Source organism: Amyelois transitella, chromosome 7 (genome assembly GCF_032362555.1).
Source record: "Amyelois transitella isolate CPQ chromosome 7, ilAmyTran1.1, whole genome shotgun sequence".
Taxonomy (NCBI): Eukaryota; Metazoa; Arthropoda; class Insecta; order Lepidoptera; family Pyralidae; genus Amyelois; species Amyelois transitella.
Window position 1 is genome coordinate 3,290,250 of NC_083510.1, and position 21,817 is coordinate 3,312,066.

Consider the following 21,817-nt stretch of genomic DNA (forward strand, 5'->3'; position numbering starts at 1 on the left):
GGTAAGGACGCGTCTAGAATGGTCGATATCCGTACTATCCATACAAGATGATTTTATTACTTATCATTCATTCATATATAGAAAAAGAAAACATTTACATTTACAGGGATACGTTACTAATTAATCTAGTAAAATTAATGAAAAGTTATAACTTGTAGCACAATTAAATTTAATTCTATTGTTAAAATATTGTCATATTTCTTAAGCCAAATGAGTGAAAATTTTTAATTAAAAGTCATACCTAAAGAATACTGAATATGCCAATTTGGAATTGAACTGACATATTTCATTTTCATTTTCTTTTATTATTTTTATTATAATTTAACTAGTACTATCTAATAAATAATACATATATTTATGAAATATTAAAAACTAAAGAAAAATTTTTTTTTATGAAAACTAAAAACAATTGATATATAGAAATGTTATTTATGGTCACTGCATATTTTCCACAACATACTTACCCTTGAATCAATTCCCTATATGCCCACACCTTTACAAGAACGTGTTGATTCATTTAAATGATGTATACTCAGATTACTCGATTAGAAACAACAGTGATCGTTTACATATTACTAGTAATTAGAAGATTACTAAGTCCTCCGCGTTCTTTCTATTGCTGGCAACAAATATCTAGTAGGTGACCAACATTTGTGCTAGCTATGATCCAAATAAGGGTAAGGTTCCCCTGCAAAGGTGTTGGAGTTCAGTCGGGAGTTGCTTCGTGTAAAAACTTGTTTTACCTTGTCCAGGATCGTAGTTATAGGTGCACCTCCGGCTCCTCTTCAGAATGGTGAGGATGCAACCGGGGCTGATGGCAGGAGAATGAAAATTTGCGTTAGACCAACATTACTGTTCAATATGGTAATAATATAGAAAATCCTGACTGATGCGCGAAGTCAATTTCGTTGTGGTACGCTTGTGTCGGTCCTTTTAATCAGTTTCTTGCCATAAAATAAAGAATCCATTGAATTCGTTAAGTACCTTTTGAGAAAATTAAGAAAAAGATATTTTAAAACTTGATTAGTTGATTATTTTATCATTTTACTAGCTTTCCGCCCGCGGCTTCGCCCACGTGTAATTCGGTTATATATAGCCTTTTTTAATGATCTCGACAGGGCTTTTTCTTCCACAGGCTGAAATCTTGTTACAACTGGAATTAAATATAGCCTGTGTTACTCAGGGATGATGTAGCTTTCTAATGGTGAATGTTTGAAATCGATTCAGTAGTTTCGGAGTTTATCGATTACATGTGTAAACAAACAAACATATAAAAAAATAGATTGTTCCTCTTTATAATATTAGTAGAAAGTTGTCATACAAAGTCTTTTTTTTAAGGATGGGAAATCTTCAAATGACCTCTCCCACTCTGGGTGGAACGGAAGGGAGTGTCAGACTTTTACTGACTAAAACCCACCTCGTTCCTTCAGTTGCCCTTTGCGTTCCGGGGCCACGGTATCTCGTTAGAACTTTCCCGCAGCCCCGGCTCAGTTTATCCCGTTTCCCCCCCTTGGGGGTTGACATTTCAAAAATCCCTTCTTAGTGCTCACTTATGTTACTAAAGGAACCTCTGTTCAAAATCTCAGACTCCTATACCGAGCGGTTTCGGCTGTGCGTTAATAAATCAATCACCCAATCGCACCCCCTAAATCACGATTGGAGGGTAGTTTGAAAAAACTTATAATGTCAAATATATTTACTTGCCTATGTACGTGTTCATGCCAAGTTTCAAGTTTATAAACCCAAGGAATAAGATTTTTCATAGAAACGTTTTTACCCCTTTTCCCCCCCTTGGGGGTTGAATTTCCAAAAATCCTTTCTTAGTGCTTCCCTACATATCCCAAGGAACCTACATTCCAAATTTCAGCTGTCTACGACCAGTAGTTTCGACTGTGCGTTGTCTGTCAGTCAGTCACTCAGTAACGGAAGAGTTTTATATATATAGATTAATACGAGTAGTTCGTACTTTTTTTTTTACTTACCTGATAACTCTTTGAATGACCTTCTCAGATCGCACAGGATTTTGTTTTTTTTTTACCCCCGCAGCGTCGGTATTTTCAATTGTTTTCTAATCTACCTTCAAAGCTCAGCGTCTAACAACATTCTAGTGTAATACATGCTGTGAAAAGATTTGCCTAGGCCTGCCCACCAAAAACTTATATGATAATTTTTCATACTTCTTCCTTTAATTTTTAACAGCAATCACATTATAACTATGGAATATTATAACAAATAAGTATCTCTACTTGTTTATAAGTCCCAATTTCTGTCACAATTGCTAATAGGGCTAGTAGCTAATTATCTTAATATTAAATTAATTAAGCCTCCTATCAGTTTTTTTTTTCACGTTTTGTTTACACCAAGAGTTTCTATGAAACAATTATTATTTATTTTATGAGAAAATTAATGGACAAAACAAAATTCAACTGATATAGTAAGATTAAACTTGTGTCGTGGGCTTTGTTAATATCTACCATTGTGCGTCCACACCTCTGCAGAGGAGCATCTACCACGTGGTCCAATTAAAATCTATTTAAACATGTTTTTAAAAGCCATCGCTTCTGACTTTTGTAATGTCGCTCAAGAACCTAAACCCAAACCAGCTTTTATCATGCCTGCACATTCAGGTTTCATTTTTCACGGCCGCAGAGGAATTCCACCATGGTCACCACTTCTGGCAGCCCAATCGTCTTGCGAAACATCCCTGCAGGAAATGCCTAAAATATATATTTTCCTAAAAATCATTCTAAGGCATAAACGGATATGCGAGTGATATAGTATATACGTTGCATTGAGAATAAGACATAGATAAGTTTAGATAAATAACCCAGATAGCCCAAAGTGAGGGTTATCGTATTAAATTAAATTTAGTGACGATTACGCGGATCGGACGAGAAGAATGTGTTGGCAATTAATTTTGAAGTGACAATCTAAATGAAAACAAATAAAATTTGTTGCTATGGACATAATTTACTTGAGTAATTTGGTGTGGCTTTGAACAAATTTATTATGAATTTATTCTACATTTCTAATTTGAGAAAGGCTGACTGTCCCATTGATTTTCAAATTATTAAATGAAAATAAGTTCCTTAAGCTTTCGAACACGAATCACGATAGCTGTAGCTATCGTGATTTATTCCTATCGGTAAAATATTATAATTGTATGTTTTGACTGCACCACATCCCTAATCTATACATATAGTAAAACAGTAAAAATATTTTGTCTATACATTTAGTATTTTTGAATGAAATGGATAGAGGGACACTTAGAATTAATAATAGAAAGCAAAAATTTCGTTTTTTCATTTCTTGTCTGTCTGTCTGTCTGTATGTATGATCACGATTATCTCCGAAAGTACTGAACCGATTTACTTAAAACTTTCACCAATTGCTTTGTTTTAACTCAGAAAAACATTTAAAGTTTTTTTCATCAATATCGGTTTAATTAAAAAAAATTATCGCCATTTAAATGAACTCAAGGCATAAGTTTGCAAGAAATAAGTTTACGCGGAAAAATTCGAAATTTACGTGGACGAAGTCGCGGACAATAGCTAGTAAATAATATACACAAAAATGATGGGAAAGATGAAACCTATTTTTGTATGTAAAAATCGAATTAATTTACCATATTTCCCACTCTTGACTGTTCGTTCTGAGGAAATTTGTTTTAGTAAACCTTTGAAAACGACTAAAGGGTTACTCGGGAAACATTTGCGGCAGCATAAATTGGAATCGTAAATAAAACAAAGAAGTAATTTTATTTTGAACATTATATATTAATGTAATGGCATTTAGCGGAACGCTTATCTTTTACTCACTGATTAATTTATCTTCTTCAAGTGAACTTATACCAACTATTTTTTTTACAATTGCCAGAAGTACTATCATTCTTAAAGTAGGTATACCAACTAAAATATTGATAGCATGCCTCTTTAGTAACTTCGTATTTTAACGACATAACGTTAATATTGAAACATTATTTAGGATTGAGAGTAAACGGACACATCACAGCGAAAGATCAATTTTTACGTGATAATTAGTTACTTTATTCGTGGGTAGGTAGCTCTTAGTTTCTTTGTCTTCTTTATGAAAATAATTTAAGTGAATTATTTTCTTTTTCTTAATTACTTTGTACTACTTGTGCTACTTTTCATTAAACATCCCAATACATATTGCCCTTCTACTCAACCTTCAACGCGCAATCAAACCTCCTCCTGTTTGTCAACAATTGTGTTATTATTTACCCCCAATCTCCAAACATATTAATCAGTACAAATTTTTGTCAAAATTGATATGCAAAAAATTTGGAAAAATGAATATTTCCATCATTTTTCAAAACTCTTTGTTGATATGGAATTCATTTATTTGTTTCTAACCATCCATTTAACGTTCAAACTACGTTCTACATTTTTAAGCGATATTATAAAAATCCTTTTACAAAGTGTCACACTTTTGTAATAGTAAAAAAAAAACGAAGTTTCATAACCTAAGATTAACGAGTTTCATTCATTCACGGAAATAATGAATAAAACAAACGCATACACGTAATATGCACATTAGTAATCATTTGAAAACAAACTCGAGATTCTTGTCATACAAGAATGTTAATAATAAAATCACAGGTAAGTCATTTATCACCAGTCATTAGTCACTAATTTTATAAGGAGATCCTGTCATCGAACTTATTTTAAAATTAATTTAATGTCTGTTAATATTTATATCAAAATATTTTAAAATGGAACATATAATTAAAAAATTGATATAACAGACGGAAAACGCACAATCAAAGAGGATTTCACGTTATACAACAGAAGTTCTAAAATTCCACGTATATAATATCGCGGGCAAAGCAAGTATGTTTACAAAAATCATTTTAAATATTGAAATTATCATTGTAAGTTTATGAAATTAATTAATAAATAACAGGAACACCTTAAATCCCTCTCTCAGAGACCGGGTCGTATTCCATATGACCCATAGAGTGCAGCTAGAAATTAGTATAAGATTCCTACACTAATCGATGTTATAGGAGAAAATTTCTAAAATCATTACTAAGTACTTATAAATAAATGAGAATATGATAAATATATTGGAATGATACTTTGGGAATTCAGAACCTGAGGTAGTTAAATTAAATTAATTTCGATCATAACATTTCGGAGTTAATTTGCCCAAAAATTTATTTATTTATGCTAGAGTTTTCCAAATTATTTCATTTGAATTTCCATTCCAAAGTTAAAAATTTATTGTTCACTTTTTTATTATGTGTAACCTTTCCTCTAAAATAACATCGATTAATGTTGGACCATGGCAATTTTAGTAACATCCTAAATACAAAAAAGTAACATTATAAGACGACATATAAATAAAATAAACAATTGTAGACCTATAAATATAAAACACATGTAAAAATGGCTACACAGAACATAAGTCACTAACATTTTAGTAACATGAGGCGGTACATACTTGTTACTATACATTTAAATCTTAGCTTACCGTAGTAGCCAATGTGTCAATCCAATATATATTCTATTGACCATATCGGTCTCAAATTCCGATACAAGAATCAAGATACTCCATTTGCAGAAGTCGCTTTATGTGTCTACTTTTTGCATCAAATTCTAAGATGAACAATAGAAAATTATTATTATCCCATTTTGGTCCAAGATTCAATTAGCAGATGCATTATGCATACTTGTTGATCATAAAAATATATTGCACCAAGAAAATATGTATATAGGTATACAAATAAGGTAAGTACAAAAGCGGCGTTACCGTAAGACCAATTTCTATGGCGGCTTTATTAACTTTCAGAAAATTTAATTCAAAAAATAATAAATGCAATAGACCTTAAAATAAAATAGCTAACAGCTACCGAGTGGTAACGATTGTTTATAATTATTTGTTTGTTTAGTCTAATTTCTGTCAATTTCAGCAATTTGAGGCTATGATAATTTCATAGACGGTTTGTCTCAAATTTTTATTTCATTACCAAATGTAGTGTTTTTCTTATAATAATAATTATTATTATACATTACTAAAACTTAAAGTAAATATAATATTATATTTAAAAGTATCTATATACAATGTTGTCCGGTAAACACGAAAGTCAAGTATTCAATTATTTAATGAAATGACACAATGAAGAGCCGTTTGGTCACTTCTATTTATTTATTTAATTAGATACAAAAAGTAGAACACACGTTCTTACAAAGCAAACTATTGTCCTTTCGAGTTCAATATATTTATTTGTCCTTTATCTTAGACCCACATTATAAATACACGCTGCCATACATGTGTACATTTAAACATACTTTTACAATTATAAATAAGTAATTATTCTTTGATTATATATGTATCTATTAGTAACGTTCTTAAACTCATTTGATAATATTCACGACGTTATCCGAACAACGCATTAGAAATTTTAAACGAACAACTTTTTATAGTTTTGTTTAAATCATCGCTTTTTTTGTTAGTGAGGCGATGGCGTAGCTTTGTACCATCAGATCAGACCTTAATCTTTAGGCAGTCTTACAAACAATAAAGTAGTTACTGCTACTATAGTTCCATTTATTATAAACGGAAATACGTTGAATAAGTGCGAATTTATTTAACTGAGATTTTCACTATTAATTGAGACAATTATCGATCAGTAAAAGAGCTGCGGAAACACTAAGCCATGAACTGATTTTATTTCATTAGGGTGGCGTTATCCATCTCAGTATAGAAAGTCAGAGAAGAATGATAAAACATTTGCCCTAGACCTCGCGAACTTTGATAATAAAACGATTTCCTACAATTTTAAGTAAGAAAATGGTCTACGGCAGTGTATATAATTCGATTGTTTTATAATTAGGCAAACAAATCTTATCAATTAAAGACACCTACCCGACGGCGGGAAAATTACATATAACTTGTTAAATGGATCCTAAATCTCACCGGATATTTTCCGAATAAATTCATGAAATGGTACCTAACTTGAAAGTCTTTCAAAGACATATGTTTGTTACTATTGAGGATTTCTCTTTTGCTGTAATGTAAGTACTTATATTTAACACTTGTCCGCTTCAAGTAATTAAATTTTGTAAAATTGTGTGTGCTCAGAACTTGTCAGTCCACCCACCTCGCTGCATTTTATTAATAATTACTATTAGTTTTGACAAGACACCAAATAACTGTTATACCAGTACTCAATAAACAACAGAATCGAATTATGTAGCGAAGTCCCGAGAGTGTTTTTATTTATTAACAAATAAAAGCATATAAAAGCATGATGCTTTTATTTGTAGTATTGCAATGCTTGTATTAATAATATATTCCGCCTTTACTATATTGGAAGAGTTCTGTTTATTTATATACAGTTGTATGTTGCTGATATAAGTATAATGAAAACAAACGATTTAGTAATGTTAATAAACCTATTCGTATTGACCTAAATTCCTATTTTACAATTGTATAGAAAACAGTTTGGCACTATACAATTTTTTTTTTCATTCAATTATCATTTATTTCTTACGTAAGTTAACCATAGAGTAAAATACAGAAGTTGTATAAATACTAATCATATTCTTTATGTTTTTCGGGTTGATTTCATATTTTGCATTATCTATGAATAAGAGTTACCATAAATTCCATTTGTTAATTATAATAAAAAAAAAATTGACAGATCGGAACATTTCCAGTGTTTCAAAAATTTTGAAAACTTATTTTTGTAAATATTTTATATATTTTTAAGAACATTGACAATCAAAAATATTGTTACATTAATTAAATACACATACCTACATAAAACACGGAGCGGTCAATACACAATTTTCAAAAAAAAAAAATATTCTTGTATATGTATAAGCATTAATAATAATAAAATTATTTATTAACTTTTTATATCGTCAAAATAATTCGAGTTTGATACAAAAAGAAGTCTACAGTGACTTGTTTTTGTAAAAAAACTTCACAAACCAAACTTTTGTTACGAATACTATCAAATAAATCAAAAATAATATAATAATAATAATGTACCTATATAGTCTTAGATATCCCAGATTCTATAGTTGGGTATACCGAGCTTTTTGTATTGATACAACAAAAAAAGATGTACCTTAATAAGAAGTAAGTTCACATTGCGTCCGTCTCCGTGATATAGAAAAATTTATAACTTTTTTCTATTTAAAAAAAAATTCAATTTATAAAAAATATTAACAAATAAATTATACTTAAAATTTAAAAATAAGTGATTTTTAACGTATGCAATTAACATATATATAAAAATCACAAAATGAAATTTATTAACATATATCACAAAATCAAGTTTATAAGTCCCTAGTTGAATTAACGCTGCGTATTTACGAAAGTGCCTTCTGTTTGTTTATAAGGGCGTTGAGCAGTTTGATCCTGGCTTTGACCGCCTTGTACCGAAGATACTCATCTTCGTGACTCTTCTTGTCGTCACGCTGCGCCTTTCTGCTGTTCTGCAGCTCGAAGCTGACCTCGTACTCTTTGATGCTGCGGCGGAGCACCTGGAAGGTGATGAGGAAGGTTGTGTATCAATTAATAATTGATCATCTGTTTTTGCATCTGAAAAACTGGTCCGAAAATCTTTTTTGTTTTGGCTTTAGTCCCAGTTACATCATCACATCTCTGGAATGGATCGGAGCCGAGCCCGGGGTGCGCACTTTGATCATCATCCTGGATTTTGTAAGTTAGTAATACGAAGCGACTGCCGGCAGACCTTTGCAACCATTGCAGGTATATATAAATATTCTGTCCTTTTTCTTAGACGGAAAAGGCAGAAGCTACATGTTTCCACTTGCCAGGATCGCTGCATACTTGTATCCAGAAGATGTAACCAGAAATAACACCAGAAAGAAGAAGACAAATTTGTACCATTCGTACAAAAAATTATAAACAATCTCCACTTACACATTTCTGCAATTTAGCCTCATTCAAAGCCTTATGTAGATCCTCCACGCCTAGGTAATGGAGTCCTTCGTTAGTTGGGGCTTCCTCACTGGTAGCTGAGTGAGCTGATGATGTCGACGAAGGTGGCTCTTCATTTGGTCCACCGCCTTCTTGACGAGGCGGTGACAATGGCATGTGAATAACGGTCTCTCCTGTGTCCTGAAGAATCAAATCAATATTAAAATTCATCAATATGGAACATTTCGAACATGTTGCAACATTGGTTGATGTCGAATAAATAAAGTTTAATGCCGCTTACAAAGAGACGTGATTTTAAAAGCTAATCATAATCAAAAACATCTGAATTTTTTATCTAAATTGTGTACCAATAACTTGGAGCGAAGACATATTTTTTGTTTGTTACGAGATAACTTTCGAACCATCGGCCTAATTTTGACTTAGTTCGCGGCAAATGACTGATAAATATGAGAGACATAAGATTTGAATCTCACCTGAGAGGAATCTGATGGTTTTTCTTGAGAGTCGCTCGAGCTATCCACACTGGAGTTAAAGTGCATAGCTTCATGCTCGTGAATGGTAGCCAGTTCACCGTTTGTACTCCCAATTAACTAAAATATTTATCACCATATATATTAACTTATTTATGAAACATTTAATTAAAGGTGTAATAATGTAGCTTTTTCGGTGCATTTTAGAATAGGACCACTCCATCTCTTTCCAATGGATGAAGTGAAAGGAGACTTAAGGAATAGGAAAATTCTATACTGCAACATTTACCATGGTCTAGTATTATAAGGTTATTTTTTTTAGAAAGGTTTCCCTGGAAAGGTTTCGAAAGGCAGATTGAATATGCTTCGTGTAAAAACCTTATTTGCCCAAGGATTATGGTTTACAGGCGCACCCCGGGCTCCTCTCTAGAGAGGTGAGGATGTAACTGGGATTAACGCCAGGAGGAAGAGTTTGTAGTGCATAGCATATTTAAACAAATTCAACATAGATTTGTAAAATATTAGCAGCAAGCGTTTGTATAAATATTTCAGAAATATAGAAATGAGATAAGTTTATAAAAAGCACTGAACACTCTATAGATATATCCTTACTGGATCGGGCTTGTATACAGCGAGGCATCGTTTGAGATTTCGGTATCGATTGTAAAGTTGTTTGACAGCGGCTCTCTCCGCAGAATGCGCCGGCGGCCTCCCTCTAGCCGCCTCCAGCCGAAGCAAGGCTTTCTGCATACAAGTCTTCTCCAGCGCCAATTGTGTCACCGTCCAGTTTGATTCCGTTGTGATTGAACAACCTGTCGCCTGACGACAACTTTCCAACCACTGCGAAATACAAAAGTATTCAAACAGCAGCCTGTAACATCTGATATATGGTAGCTCATACAATTACAAAGCTTCATAATGACTGGTAAATACATACGTTTATGACTTGCTTATGAGGAGTTTCTTATTACACCTAAGCATGAAAGCTTGGTGGCTAACACTGGAATTATCGACGACCTTAGCAAAAACAAAATAATTAAGTAAAATCTTGATTATTTGGATGACTTGATTTATGTCAAAGAGAAAGGCTCTTCTTTGCATTCGACGGGGTTTGCATACCTCTTCAATGTTCCGTATGACATCAACCGTAGGCTTGTCGCTTTTCAATATTATGTCCAGTTTTTCATCCCTCTGCTTTTGTTGCTTGGCGGCTTGTACTTTCAACGCGTATTCAAGTGGATCAATTTTGATACAACGTTTTTCAGCGTGCAATTTTCGAAGACTTTCGTACATTCGTGTCAAATGGAAATCGGTGATACGGTCATTGGGAGTAATGGCACAACCATTCTTGGCTTCATAGTCGCTTTCATACTTGGAGATACTCCTCTTGAGGACACTGATCTGTAAGTAACATTTGTTTTTGTAAGTAATAAAAATTACATACTTACTTCTTTGTATCACACTTGTCCTACTGTCTTTGTAAATTAGATTGGACAACATGATTCGTTTAAAAATTATAATGGCGGGTTACCCTAATTCAGTTTTTTTTTGACATCAACGTTTCTCTGCTTTCACATTAATTGCAATCTTAATCTCTCTCGTATCTTATACTTAAAGCTTTGGAGCCCTATATCCACCTGACGGAATGTGAAGAAAGAATTGTCGTCTTACTTAGGAAGATAAGTAACATACCTTCTTCTGGATCTTATTGAGTCTCGTCTCCGGACAGGGCTGGTCCCTTCGTGGCTGATGTCTTGGGGCGACGCTTCGTTCGTCGCGTCGCACGCGTTCCACGGCTTCTGTCTCAACGCTCTCGGTACTACAGGTGCTAGTCACGAGGTTGACTTGGCATTGGAGAGCTCCGGCGTCTAACGTCTCTGGCTCATCTGATACTGCATCCATAAAAGAAATAAGGTGCTATATTTTTGAAAGTAAATGAATGTGAGTCGTGTGGTACTCGACTCTTGATAATACAAACACTACATCTAATGGATGGATGGATGGATTCCTTTATGAGTCAAAATAGTGGTTATAATTGGACCCCTGACTCCTCCGCGAATGAATGCAACCGGGACAAACCCCAGGATGATATATTTATCAACTATTCTTCAACATATAGAGTAGCTTATAATAAAAATAGTATATTTGGTAACGCGAAATAAATCTAGAAAACGGCTTAAATCGAGAAAGTCTTAACGGTGCCTATGCAAAAGTTATAGCAATATTGTTATCCTCTGCGTCTAGTTTGTCCAGCTGAAAGGTATAAATACTCATACTCACATTGTGTTTTCTGTACAGCATATTCAAAATTTGGCGGTGTGATGCATCTTGTTTCATCTGTGGCGGAACAGTCGTTCTCTTTGGGATGCTTTGTTATCCTGGCGGGGGCGCGGCGACGTTTGCCGCCATATTGGGGGCGGCGAGCGCGGGAAAGGCGTTCGGCACGACGCTCCGACTAAAAACGTTCAATATTTTATAAATTCTTGACGTTCCATCCTTATTTGGTTTTTGTATCCTGCTATGATTATCAATTTCACTGAATAAAAAAATGTTTGGTCTGCACAATGTCAGAACTCAGGGAAATATAATCTGGCATAGGCAGATAAATGCATCGTTTTTCTCCACACTGTTCGGTTCACATTTTCCTTCATTGATGGACTGAATAGTGAAATAGTCCCCAATTTTCCCTAATTGCCTGTACCTGATTATTTAAAACACAACTAGGTTAGCTAGGTACCTACCTCAAGTCGGTTATAGTCGTGAAGCGGCGGGGGCGGTGGTGGAGGCGGCGGTCTCTCTTCACTATGCGGTCTTCTCTCCTTCCTCTCATGCGTGCAGCCGGAGTCACGGCGCTCGCGCCGCTTGCGGGCCTCTCGCTCACACTCGGGGGCCGCCATATCTTCGTTCTCCCTCACCCGCGGCTCGTCGCCCTCGCAGCACTGCCACCCGAGCCCAGTTATTACAAGCCGCTGCTCGATCGGGCACTCTCTTTCGTGCCCGTAACCCTAACATGTCAGTCATGTGGTGTTAGTGCTGTAAGTCTTTGTAAGAGTTGGTGGGTCGTGGGTTAACACCGACTTAAATATTCGCTGGACTGACTCATTTTTTATTGTTTGATCATGTTTGAATAAAATGTTACGTCTATCCCACTAGACCCATTGAGTTGTCCAAATGTGGAACACGTGCGACGATTTTGTCTCAGAAATAACACTACGACTTTTACGACAGCCATAATAAGAACTTTTATGAGCTGATATTGCGTGCGCGATATATGATTGCGTGTTATGTATCAAAGTTATGGGAATTTGTAATTTTTACCTAATAACTAGACATTACACAGAAACAAGTTTAAATTATGAACTTATACAAATTCTAAGTCGTCTTCTTCACGGGTGATCTACATTGGCCGACAAAACATCACTTTTTTTTAAACAAATTCTGTCCAGGCTAGCGAATATAAATAGATGTCAGTGTGGGTAAGCTCTGTGTTTGCAGTCTATGAAGTTGTGAATGGGTAGGGTGTTGAATGGACTGGTGTAATATTGTAGACATTAGTAGGTACGTAACACAGTCAGTCTAATAACTGTACGTGTAAGTTTTCATACAACGTAGTAACGTTTCAAATGATACAATGAATGTTGATAAATTTTCTCAATATAGAGATATCACTTTCAATTTTTATTTGATTGTTGCAGTAAAGTTGATTGTATAAAAAACTTAGAAGACACTAGAAAAGAGGTAAATTTGTTTTTCTCTATAAAAATCACACACATGATTTTCTTTCTTTGGCAAAATTTTCAAGCAATCTTATGTACGTATGTTGAATTTAATTTTGGAAATTGATAGGTAGCTATCAATTTTCAAAATTAAATTCAAACCACATTGTATGAAAATTTACGCATGTGTACAGGATAGTTTTGAGTTTTGCACCTTAAAGCACCAGTCTAGCTATCTTCCTACGATAAGATGTAAATATTTTTATACCTAAAGCATTAGTACAAAAATCTACGATACGGTTCTGTTAATTACCTACGTTCCAAAAGAAAATCTACGGGAAAAGTTGTGGTTAAAAGAATATGTGCGCATGTGCATTTTTGTGTGCACACTTGAGATTTGTCCCTTTAGAATTAAAAATGCTTTAGTGATATTGAGTACAAAAATTCATAAAAACTTTTCCCGTATTTCGGTGTGGGTGTTATTCTGCGAAGCGGATATTAAAGCATTTCAATTTAAACTAAGTTTATTGAAACTACGTTAAGATAGGTAATGATATATGAAGCCCCGTCAAATTTCAAGAGTACCTGTTTCAATTCCAATTGTACCATGTTCACTTGAGGCTAAAAACTCTAGCCTTCAAACAAAATCCCCCAATTTCCAAAAGTTTTCGACCGTCAATGTGAGGATTCTGAAATTAAATCATTTTTCGAATGCAACGGAACTACTGAAAATTATTTAGTCTATGGTTGCTTTAGTGATGTGAACAACTTGACTACGACTCTAGTTCCATCCAAAAAAGTGACTAGCCTAAATGCTAAAGTTATTTAATCTGTTTTTATACTTACAATGCAATATCTTGCAGCGTCGACTATGGAATTTAAAATCCTGGAAATGTTGTCCCGACTACGGCTAGCCAGGTTAGCGGGGGGCTATTTTACAACCCCTACAAAAAACACAATTTAACCGGGCTTATTGCTTATCCTTTGATATAAAACAAAATGAAAGAAACAAAACGAAACGGCTGAGTGGTATCGGGCGCCGTTTTGGCGGGAATCTGTCACTAAACCTAGATTATTATTAAAGATATAGTCTACACAAAAGGTCTATTTAATGATGTCACTTCTCTGCGCCGTCATGTCCCAATCACGACACATATTGGTCTATAACACACGCAGTCTATAATAAATCGTATGATCACTTCACGGCTGCTTCAGAAAATGTGTTGATACAAGTCTGTAATTTAACATTGATGGATTGAAATTAGTGTTAGGAGCTTGTTAGCTCAAATCAGTGGCTTTTTATCGTGTCCATTTTTGAATCACTTTCACTATTTTTGTTATAGTTTTCAAAAACACGAGCAATTTCAATTATCGTCTATCATTTTGACGGTTGTTTGAACTGTCTTCGCTGAATAGTTCTGAACAAAGTTTGAGGTGAATTCTGCTGCTCTGAAACAAAAGAAAAATAATGTTTTTAGAATTCAGTCTTAAGCTACAGGGTATATAAGAGAAGGTTGTGTTTTGTGAGTGAAGACTAAATATTTAAAGGTGATTAGGCTTATAATCTTGGAATTCCTTTTGCAGGCGATGGGCTACCAACCAACCTGTCACTGTTTAAATTTGAATTCCATCATGAAGCCACAGAGCTGAACGTAGCCTTGAAACTGTTGGTTCTGTCTACCCCGCAAGGGATATATACATGACTATATTTATGCATACATTGCAGTCTCAACTATATTAATAGCACCCTCATTCTACATAAAGCTTGAGATTTTATGGAATCCAATAAAACCTAATACATTCCCACAGAAGCGTGGCCACTAGCAAAAGCTAGTCTATAATAATTATATCAGTTTAGGTACTTCAACAGCTTCGAAGTAATCAACGCAGCGGGGCCGTAATGTTGTACTACTCTGTCAAGAAAGTAGCAGGAAAAGATCAATAATACACAAACTGTTTGTTATTCATCCAAATTTATTTTATCACCTTCAAAATATGCTCCTTTAGAAACGATACACTTACGCCAACGAATAATCCAATCATCAAAACATTTTTTAAACGCTGTTTCCGGAATTGAGGTCAGTTCTCGCCGCGAATTCTCTTTTATGTCTTCTACCGATTGAAAACGGGTGCCACGAAGTGGTAATTTGAGTTTAGGAAAAAGAAAAAAGTCGGCTGGAGCCATATCTGGTGAATATGGTGGTTGCTCGATGGTATTTGTTGAGTGTTTGGTTAAAAATTCGTTCACAATGATGGCCTTGTGCGAAGGTGTATTATCATGGTGCAAAATCCAAGAATTTTCTTTCCACAAATCTGGCCTTTTTCGTCGGATTTGCTCTCTTAAACGCCGCATAACACTCAAATAATATTCCTTATTTACCGTTTGACCTTCCGGCAAGAATTTCGAGTGCACAACACCGCGATAGTCAAAGAAAACAGTCAACATGACTTTGACTTTTGAACGATTTTGGCGTGGTTTTTTCGGTTTCGGTTCAGTTGGAAGGCGCCACTCCGAAGCTTGTTGACTAGTTTGCATGTCAAACTCGTAAACCCACGTCTCGTCACCAGTAACAATGCGTTTCATGAATGTTGGGTCGGAATTGACTCGTTCTAGCATGTCCTCAGCGACTCTCATGCGATTGAGTTTTTGAAAAAAATTCAGGTCTTTTGGGACTAGCCGAGCGGCAACATGTTTCATACCCAAATTATTAGTTAAAATGGTACGGATCGACTCGTGAGATACAGAAAGTTCGGTGGCTATCTCTCTCAAAGTTGAATGAGGATTTTCAGTCACTATTTCCTTCACTTTTGCGATGTTAACTTCAGTTGCAGACGTTGATGGCCTACCAGAGCGAGGCAAATCTTCCATCACATCTCGACCGCTTTTGAACGCTTTGTACCACTCATAAGCACGAGTTTTTGATAAAGTCGATTCACCGTAAGCCTTCTGTAACATTTTCAGTGACTCCGAACACGATATTCCATTGGCAATGCAAAATTTAAGACAAACTCTTTGTTCGATGTTTTTATCCATTATGAAATTAGCAATACACACTAGATATGATATAACTAAAAATAGCACTGTATTTAATGTAAACAACAGATGAAACTCAAACTCCGCGCCAAAATGGAAAACAGTTGTGCCAATCTAACAACAACAAAAAAAACAAAAATTTGAATTTGGAACCATAAATAAATAATCCATTCCCGATACTTTTCTGACTGAATGTATAAATGGTTACCACATTAATGTGTAGCCTTGAATCTTGAAAACTTGCCAAAAGATCCAACCAAGGCCGCTCTCAAAATGGATAGACATTCACTGTTGATTTTAATACATACATAAAATCACGCCTCTCCCCCGGAGGGGTAGGCAGAGGCTACATCTTTCCACTTGCCACGATCTCTGCATAGTTCTTTCGCTTCATCCACTTTCATGCAAGCTCGGCGGTTTCACTTTTGACCTTTTGCCAGGATGTCCTTAATTTGATTGTTGATTTTTAAAACGCCGTATTTAAATATTTGTTGCTTATTCTACTTATTTATAAATAATTATGTAAATGATTTGTTGTAACAACAATATGTCACCAATAAACTTATCATTAAAAGGAATTACATGCGGCCAATAAGGTTTATAATGGTGAAAAGATTATATTGGTCAATAAATATTCTTTATCATAAAGGACGTTAGGATTCTTCGTCTGTTATACAAATTAAACATTTGAAAAATGACAAAGAAATGTTTATTAAATACTGAACCAATCTTGAACTTCTTAAAACCCTATATGTTTTTTTTTTTTATGTTACTGCTGTACTTTTGTATGTTGAACATAACGACTGGCGATTGAGGCACGAAAATAATCCATGTTTTCATTTATCTTTTCCACTACGTTTTTTTTAAATTGCAAGTACACATATAATTAAATGAAAAATTGATCGCAGAACTCACTTATAAACAAACTGGATTACGAAGTCATAAAACCGATACTATTAAAACATGTCAGGTTTCCAGTCGCGCGCTAGAATAGCTAGATTAAGGTCATCCATAATAATTCCGTGCTAATACAACTGATACTGTTAATGCAAAAGTGTCTGTGTGTATTTGTTTTGTCATGTGGCATCTATACTTTATCGGCAACTAATACGGAAAATGTAAAATTATTTATTGAAAAACTTTAAATTTAACTATGTATTTCTACTAAAATCCGATATCAGTAAAAGACACATAGATATTAGACTAAACTAAGATATTTATGGAACGTTAAATGGTTTAAAAATTAAAAAAGAAACCCTTCATTTAAAATTTCAAAATGGAAAGTAAACTCTTTCAACAAAATGCAAAATATTGAAGAAATATTCGTTATCTAACAAATCGATCGTTAGAAAACTTATACACTTTATTGAATTAAAACTCACACTTGTAACACTAATATTATTGGAGCATTCTCATCCAAAATTGATGTCGAGTCGACCTTGGAGCGCACTTCAGAATATAAATGCGTAGAGGGTCTACGAGAACTGCGTAGCACTCCGAACTGCGTAGCAAGGGTTGGGTGCAATCTACGCAGTTGGCGGCTACGAGCTACGTACTACGACACTTTGTGTAACTTTTTCATTTGAGAAATTTTATTTATTTACTTTTATAATAACAATATTATTAATTTTTATGAGAAAATGGAACTTTTACTTTAACGCTTTTCGGGGAAATTTTAATGAACTAATTATTTGCCTTTTTACCTGCTATCCGCTTATACAGATCTTTTATCTACATTCACATATTGTAGATCTACTGCTTGAAATTCAAACATTGAAACTTTTATTTGTATTTCCCGTGAAAACCACTGAACCGATTTCTTTAAAATTTTGCATACTTAAAGTGTGGAGTACGGAAAAGGACATAGATATAATTTTCAAAAGCAAAAGCTATGATAAAGCTATAATATGAACACTTACACACCTAACCCAACCCTACCTTTTTACCATGTTATTCGTACGAATAAAATCGCAGTTATAAAGTACCTACATAATAATAAAAGAAGGAATATCTAAATATTTCTGATGTGTACTCAGACAATGTGACCTAATTCAGTTTCAGGAGGCCTGGTCCTATTACAGAGCTTTTGTGGAAGCTCCTCGCGTAATTTATGAAAATGGATGTCATGTGAGGCCCAAATTAGATGTCCTAGATATGGGGACCCAGTTCAATTTAGATAATACTCTCCCTTCTAAACCTGAATAAAAAAGATGGGTGTGTGATATATTTACACACCTTTTATATAGACACATATAATATAGCCATGTGGTTGCCGGCACCAATAGAAATAAGAAAAGGACCACTATTTCTCTTTCCCATGGATGTAAAAGGCGACTAAGGTACTGGCTTATAAACTTGGGATCCTTCTATTAGGCGATGGGCTGGTAATCTGTCAGCTTCACAATATAAGTTGTTGATAGCTGAAAGAATCAACTAATACCACAACAAAATGAATTATTGATCGGTATGGTTATAATGATTTGTTTCCAATTCACGTAGGTTTATTTATTTACGATCGATGTACTAATGGGGCCTACTAATGGCCTTAGACTTGACAGTGTGACTTGACAGTGACTTGACAGACTTGACAGTTTAACGGCCTCTGTGGCTCAGCGGTAGTACGCTTGTCTGTGACACCGGAGGTCCCGGGTTCGAATCCCGGTCAGGGCATGATGAGAAAAGAACTTTTTCTGATTGTCCTGGGTCTTGGATGTTTATCTATATAAGTATTTATTATAAAATATAGTATCGTTGAGTTAGTATCTCGTAACACAAGTTTCGAACTTACTTCGAGGCTAACTCAATCAGTGTAATTTGTCCCGTATATATTTATTTATTTATTTATTTATTTATTTAGTGGCAATCAAATGGTAATTTACCATTCAAAAGGCTTCACGGCATAGGCCCTTGGATGCGGAACGTGTTATAAATGGAAGAATAGATTGTTTGTGCCGTGTGGTTCCCGGCACCAATACAAAGAAGAATAGGACCACTCCATCTCTTTCCCATGGATGCCGTAAAAGTGTCGCCTAAGGGATAGGCTTGTGGCCTATTGGTTTATTCGAGACTGTTGGCTCTGTCTACCCCGCATATGATATAGACGTGATTATATGTATGTGTGTGAGAGAGTAGAGCCAACTGTCTTGAAAAGACTGATTGAACACGCTCAGATTTTTAGCTGGATGATAGAATTGAGATTCCAATAGTGACAGGTTGCTAGCCCATCGCCTAAAATTAGAATCCCAAGTTTATAAGCCTATCCCTTAGTCACCTTTTTCGACATCCATGGGAAACAGAAGTAGTGGTCCTATTCTTTTTTTTAATGAGTGCCGGAAACCAAACGGCACATTTATTATATACATACAAACAAAACCATAATTATAACGATGATATTAAACATTTCATATTCATGTTTCCATCTCAATCATAAACAGTTTAAAGACTAGACTGACAGACTGAAATATGTTACGACATAGCACGAACCGAAGTCATAAAATAAGATATTTTGTCCCTTTATAACATTGTGCCTATCTCCGGTTGGTACCTATCTAGTTGGTTTTTGGCAATACCTTATATAATATGGTTTCAATCCACTTTAATAAATAGCAACTTAACACTAACACTATATAGAAACTTGAAATGATTGTTTATGATTGTTAAATTTAATCAATAAGTAAGTTCAGTTACGTGGTCCAACTATGTGTCCTTAACTTCGCTGGGAATTATCAGCTCTCTGGGAATTTAACCATTCACCACCCGGTTTCTGCATTAGTGAGACTATTAAACTTCATTATATATAATAGGTATTTAAAAAAGATCTTCTTTGCGTGACAATTCCAGAAATCTTTATTCTAAATTCATAAAATGATGTCGTAAAAACACTGTTATGTAATTTCGAGCTTTGATAAATTATAAAACATTATAATCCTTTAATGCTATGCTGTGTGGTTCCCGGTACCAATATAATAAAGAATAGGACCATACCATCTCTTACCCTAGATGTCGTAAAAGGTGACTTGGGGTTAGGCTTATAAACTTGGGAATCTTCTTTTAGGCGATGAGCTGGCAAACTGTCCCGGCTTGAATCTCATTTCTATCATTAAGCCTAACAGTTGAACGTGGCCTGTCAGTATTTCAAAACTGCTGGCTCTGTCTACCCCGCAAGGGATATAGACGTGATCATATAAATGAATATAATCGTATAACTCAACAGCATAATATATCTACTGAAATAAATCTTGTAAGTGGAGCAGATACGAATAAACGAAGCAATCCTCAGCATTACATTATTAGACGTAAATAAAGGACAGTGAACTATACCCGCCCAGATCACCCACTCACTTGGTTAATTGAATATTCTACCGTTTATATTGTTTTGTATTAACTTTATTTAGAATAGGACTTACAAAAAATAAAACATGCATACATATAAACATATTTATTCCTTACGAGGTAGACAGAGGCACAGATAGGCCACGTTGTACTGTATTGAGATTCTAATACTGACAGGTTGCTAGCCCATCGCCTGTAAGAAGAATCCTAATTTTATTTTCCAATTTATGATTCGATGCTGAGTAAATGCTATAATACAAAAAAGGACACTTTCGCTTCGCAACCAGTTACTGTAGCTTCGCAACCGGTTACGAGCTGACCCGGTTTTCGCCGGGTTCGACGGCCGTGGGCGTGTCGGTACCGGCTCAAGAGCCTTCCTTCGGGCGGGCGGGAAGCTTTCGTATCTTTTATGTTGTTAGATATATACGTGTCGAACGTTTTTATCGACATTTTGTGATTGAAACGTTTGACTATTATTTCTTTCGATTTACCTTTGTGCTTGCGATTTCTATGTTTTGATTGTCATAAATAATTTCGATGACCAGTTGTAAAACTCAATTTTTTTATTTTAATATTATAAACTAAAGTAATATAGACTAACTAATTGCGTTAAGATTTTTTGTTTTCTTACTTAATTTTAATGTTAACATAATTTTAAAAAATATGAAGATGCAATTAATACCAAGAAATTCGAAATTAAATAGGAAAAATTTTAATATTTGATCCTTGTAAAGTAGTCTCCTTTTGAAAACAAATTTACGTGCCTCAAAATTACGTGGCACATTAATGTCATATCAATTTCAATTAAATTCAAATAAATACATATTTTATCTTTAAACAATTAGGTTCCTAACTTTTTCTTGCTTATAATAATATCTCCCTAATCTTTGAAAAATTAAATATCCTTCGATCTGAGAACAATATACATACTTTTATTTTGTTATCTTTTAAAATTACTAGTCTAAAATACTACCTACTATAATTTTGAGTAGTCATTTTCTAAAAATTTAAAAGATCATTAGGAAGCTATTTGCATGAAAAGATGAGTGTAAATAATTACTTTTTCTTCCCATATTATGTCAGTGTATATTCCGCGACGCCTACAACGAAATTACCAAGCCAGAGTCGGAAGCGAACAAAAGTGTCCTTGAGAATCTACCACCAAATACGTTCATGAAGGCATCTTACCTGTACTATGATGCAGCTTATGTAATCATGTATCGCTTTTTGTCAATTGATAACGATAATAAAGCGATTGATCAGATATGGCGTCGTATTTCACAGTAGGAGGTACTATTGATGCGACTTTACGCGGGCACCCGGCG

At 34.5% G+C, this 21,817-nt stretch overlaps 1 protein-coding gene across 3 annotated transcripts; it reads right to left on the bottom strand.

Moving 5' to 3' along the window:
* Positions 1-7,951: 7,951 nt before the first annotated feature.
* On the bottom strand, positions 7,952-21,817 carry LOC106139435 (protein FAM13A). 3 transcript variants are annotated; one of them, XM_013340878.2, is made up of 11 exons: positions 21,681-21,817; positions 13,973-14,575; positions 13,712-13,815; positions 12,152-12,349; positions 11,691-11,865; positions 11,103-11,302; positions 10,530-10,811; positions 10,023-10,250; positions 9,414-9,530; positions 8,923-9,120; positions 7,952-8,519 (listed from the first exon to the last, which is right to left on the bottom strand). In XM_013340878.2, the coding sequence occupies exons 3-11, from the start codon at positions 13,733-13,735 to the stop codon at positions 8,346-8,348; spliced, it is 1,596 nt and encodes a 531-aa protein (XP_013196332.1). In that variant the 5' UTR covers positions 13,736-13,815; positions 13,973-14,575; positions 21,681-21,817; the 3' UTR covers positions 7,952-8,345. The 3 variants fall into 3 exon arrangements, with proteins under 3 accessions (XP_013196332.1, XP_060801223.1, XP_060801224.1); XM_060945240.1 differs by having other exon boundaries at positions 12,152-12,415; XM_060945241.1 differs by lacking the exon at positions 13,712-13,815.

Bases quoted from the DNA above. Each gene is read 5' to 3' on its own strand.
- LOC106139435 (XM_060945240.1), bottom strand. From the start codon at position 13,735: ATGGTACAATTGGAATTGAAACAG. The intron at 9,531-10,022 runs GTAAGGATATAT...TAAATATTTTAG, and splicing joins CTGTATACAAGCCCGATCCA to TTAATTGGGAGTACAAACGG. The intron at 9,121-9,413 runs GTGAGATTCAAA...TTGATTCTTCAG, and splicing joins AACCATCAGATTCCTCTCAG to GACACAGGAGAGACCGTTAT.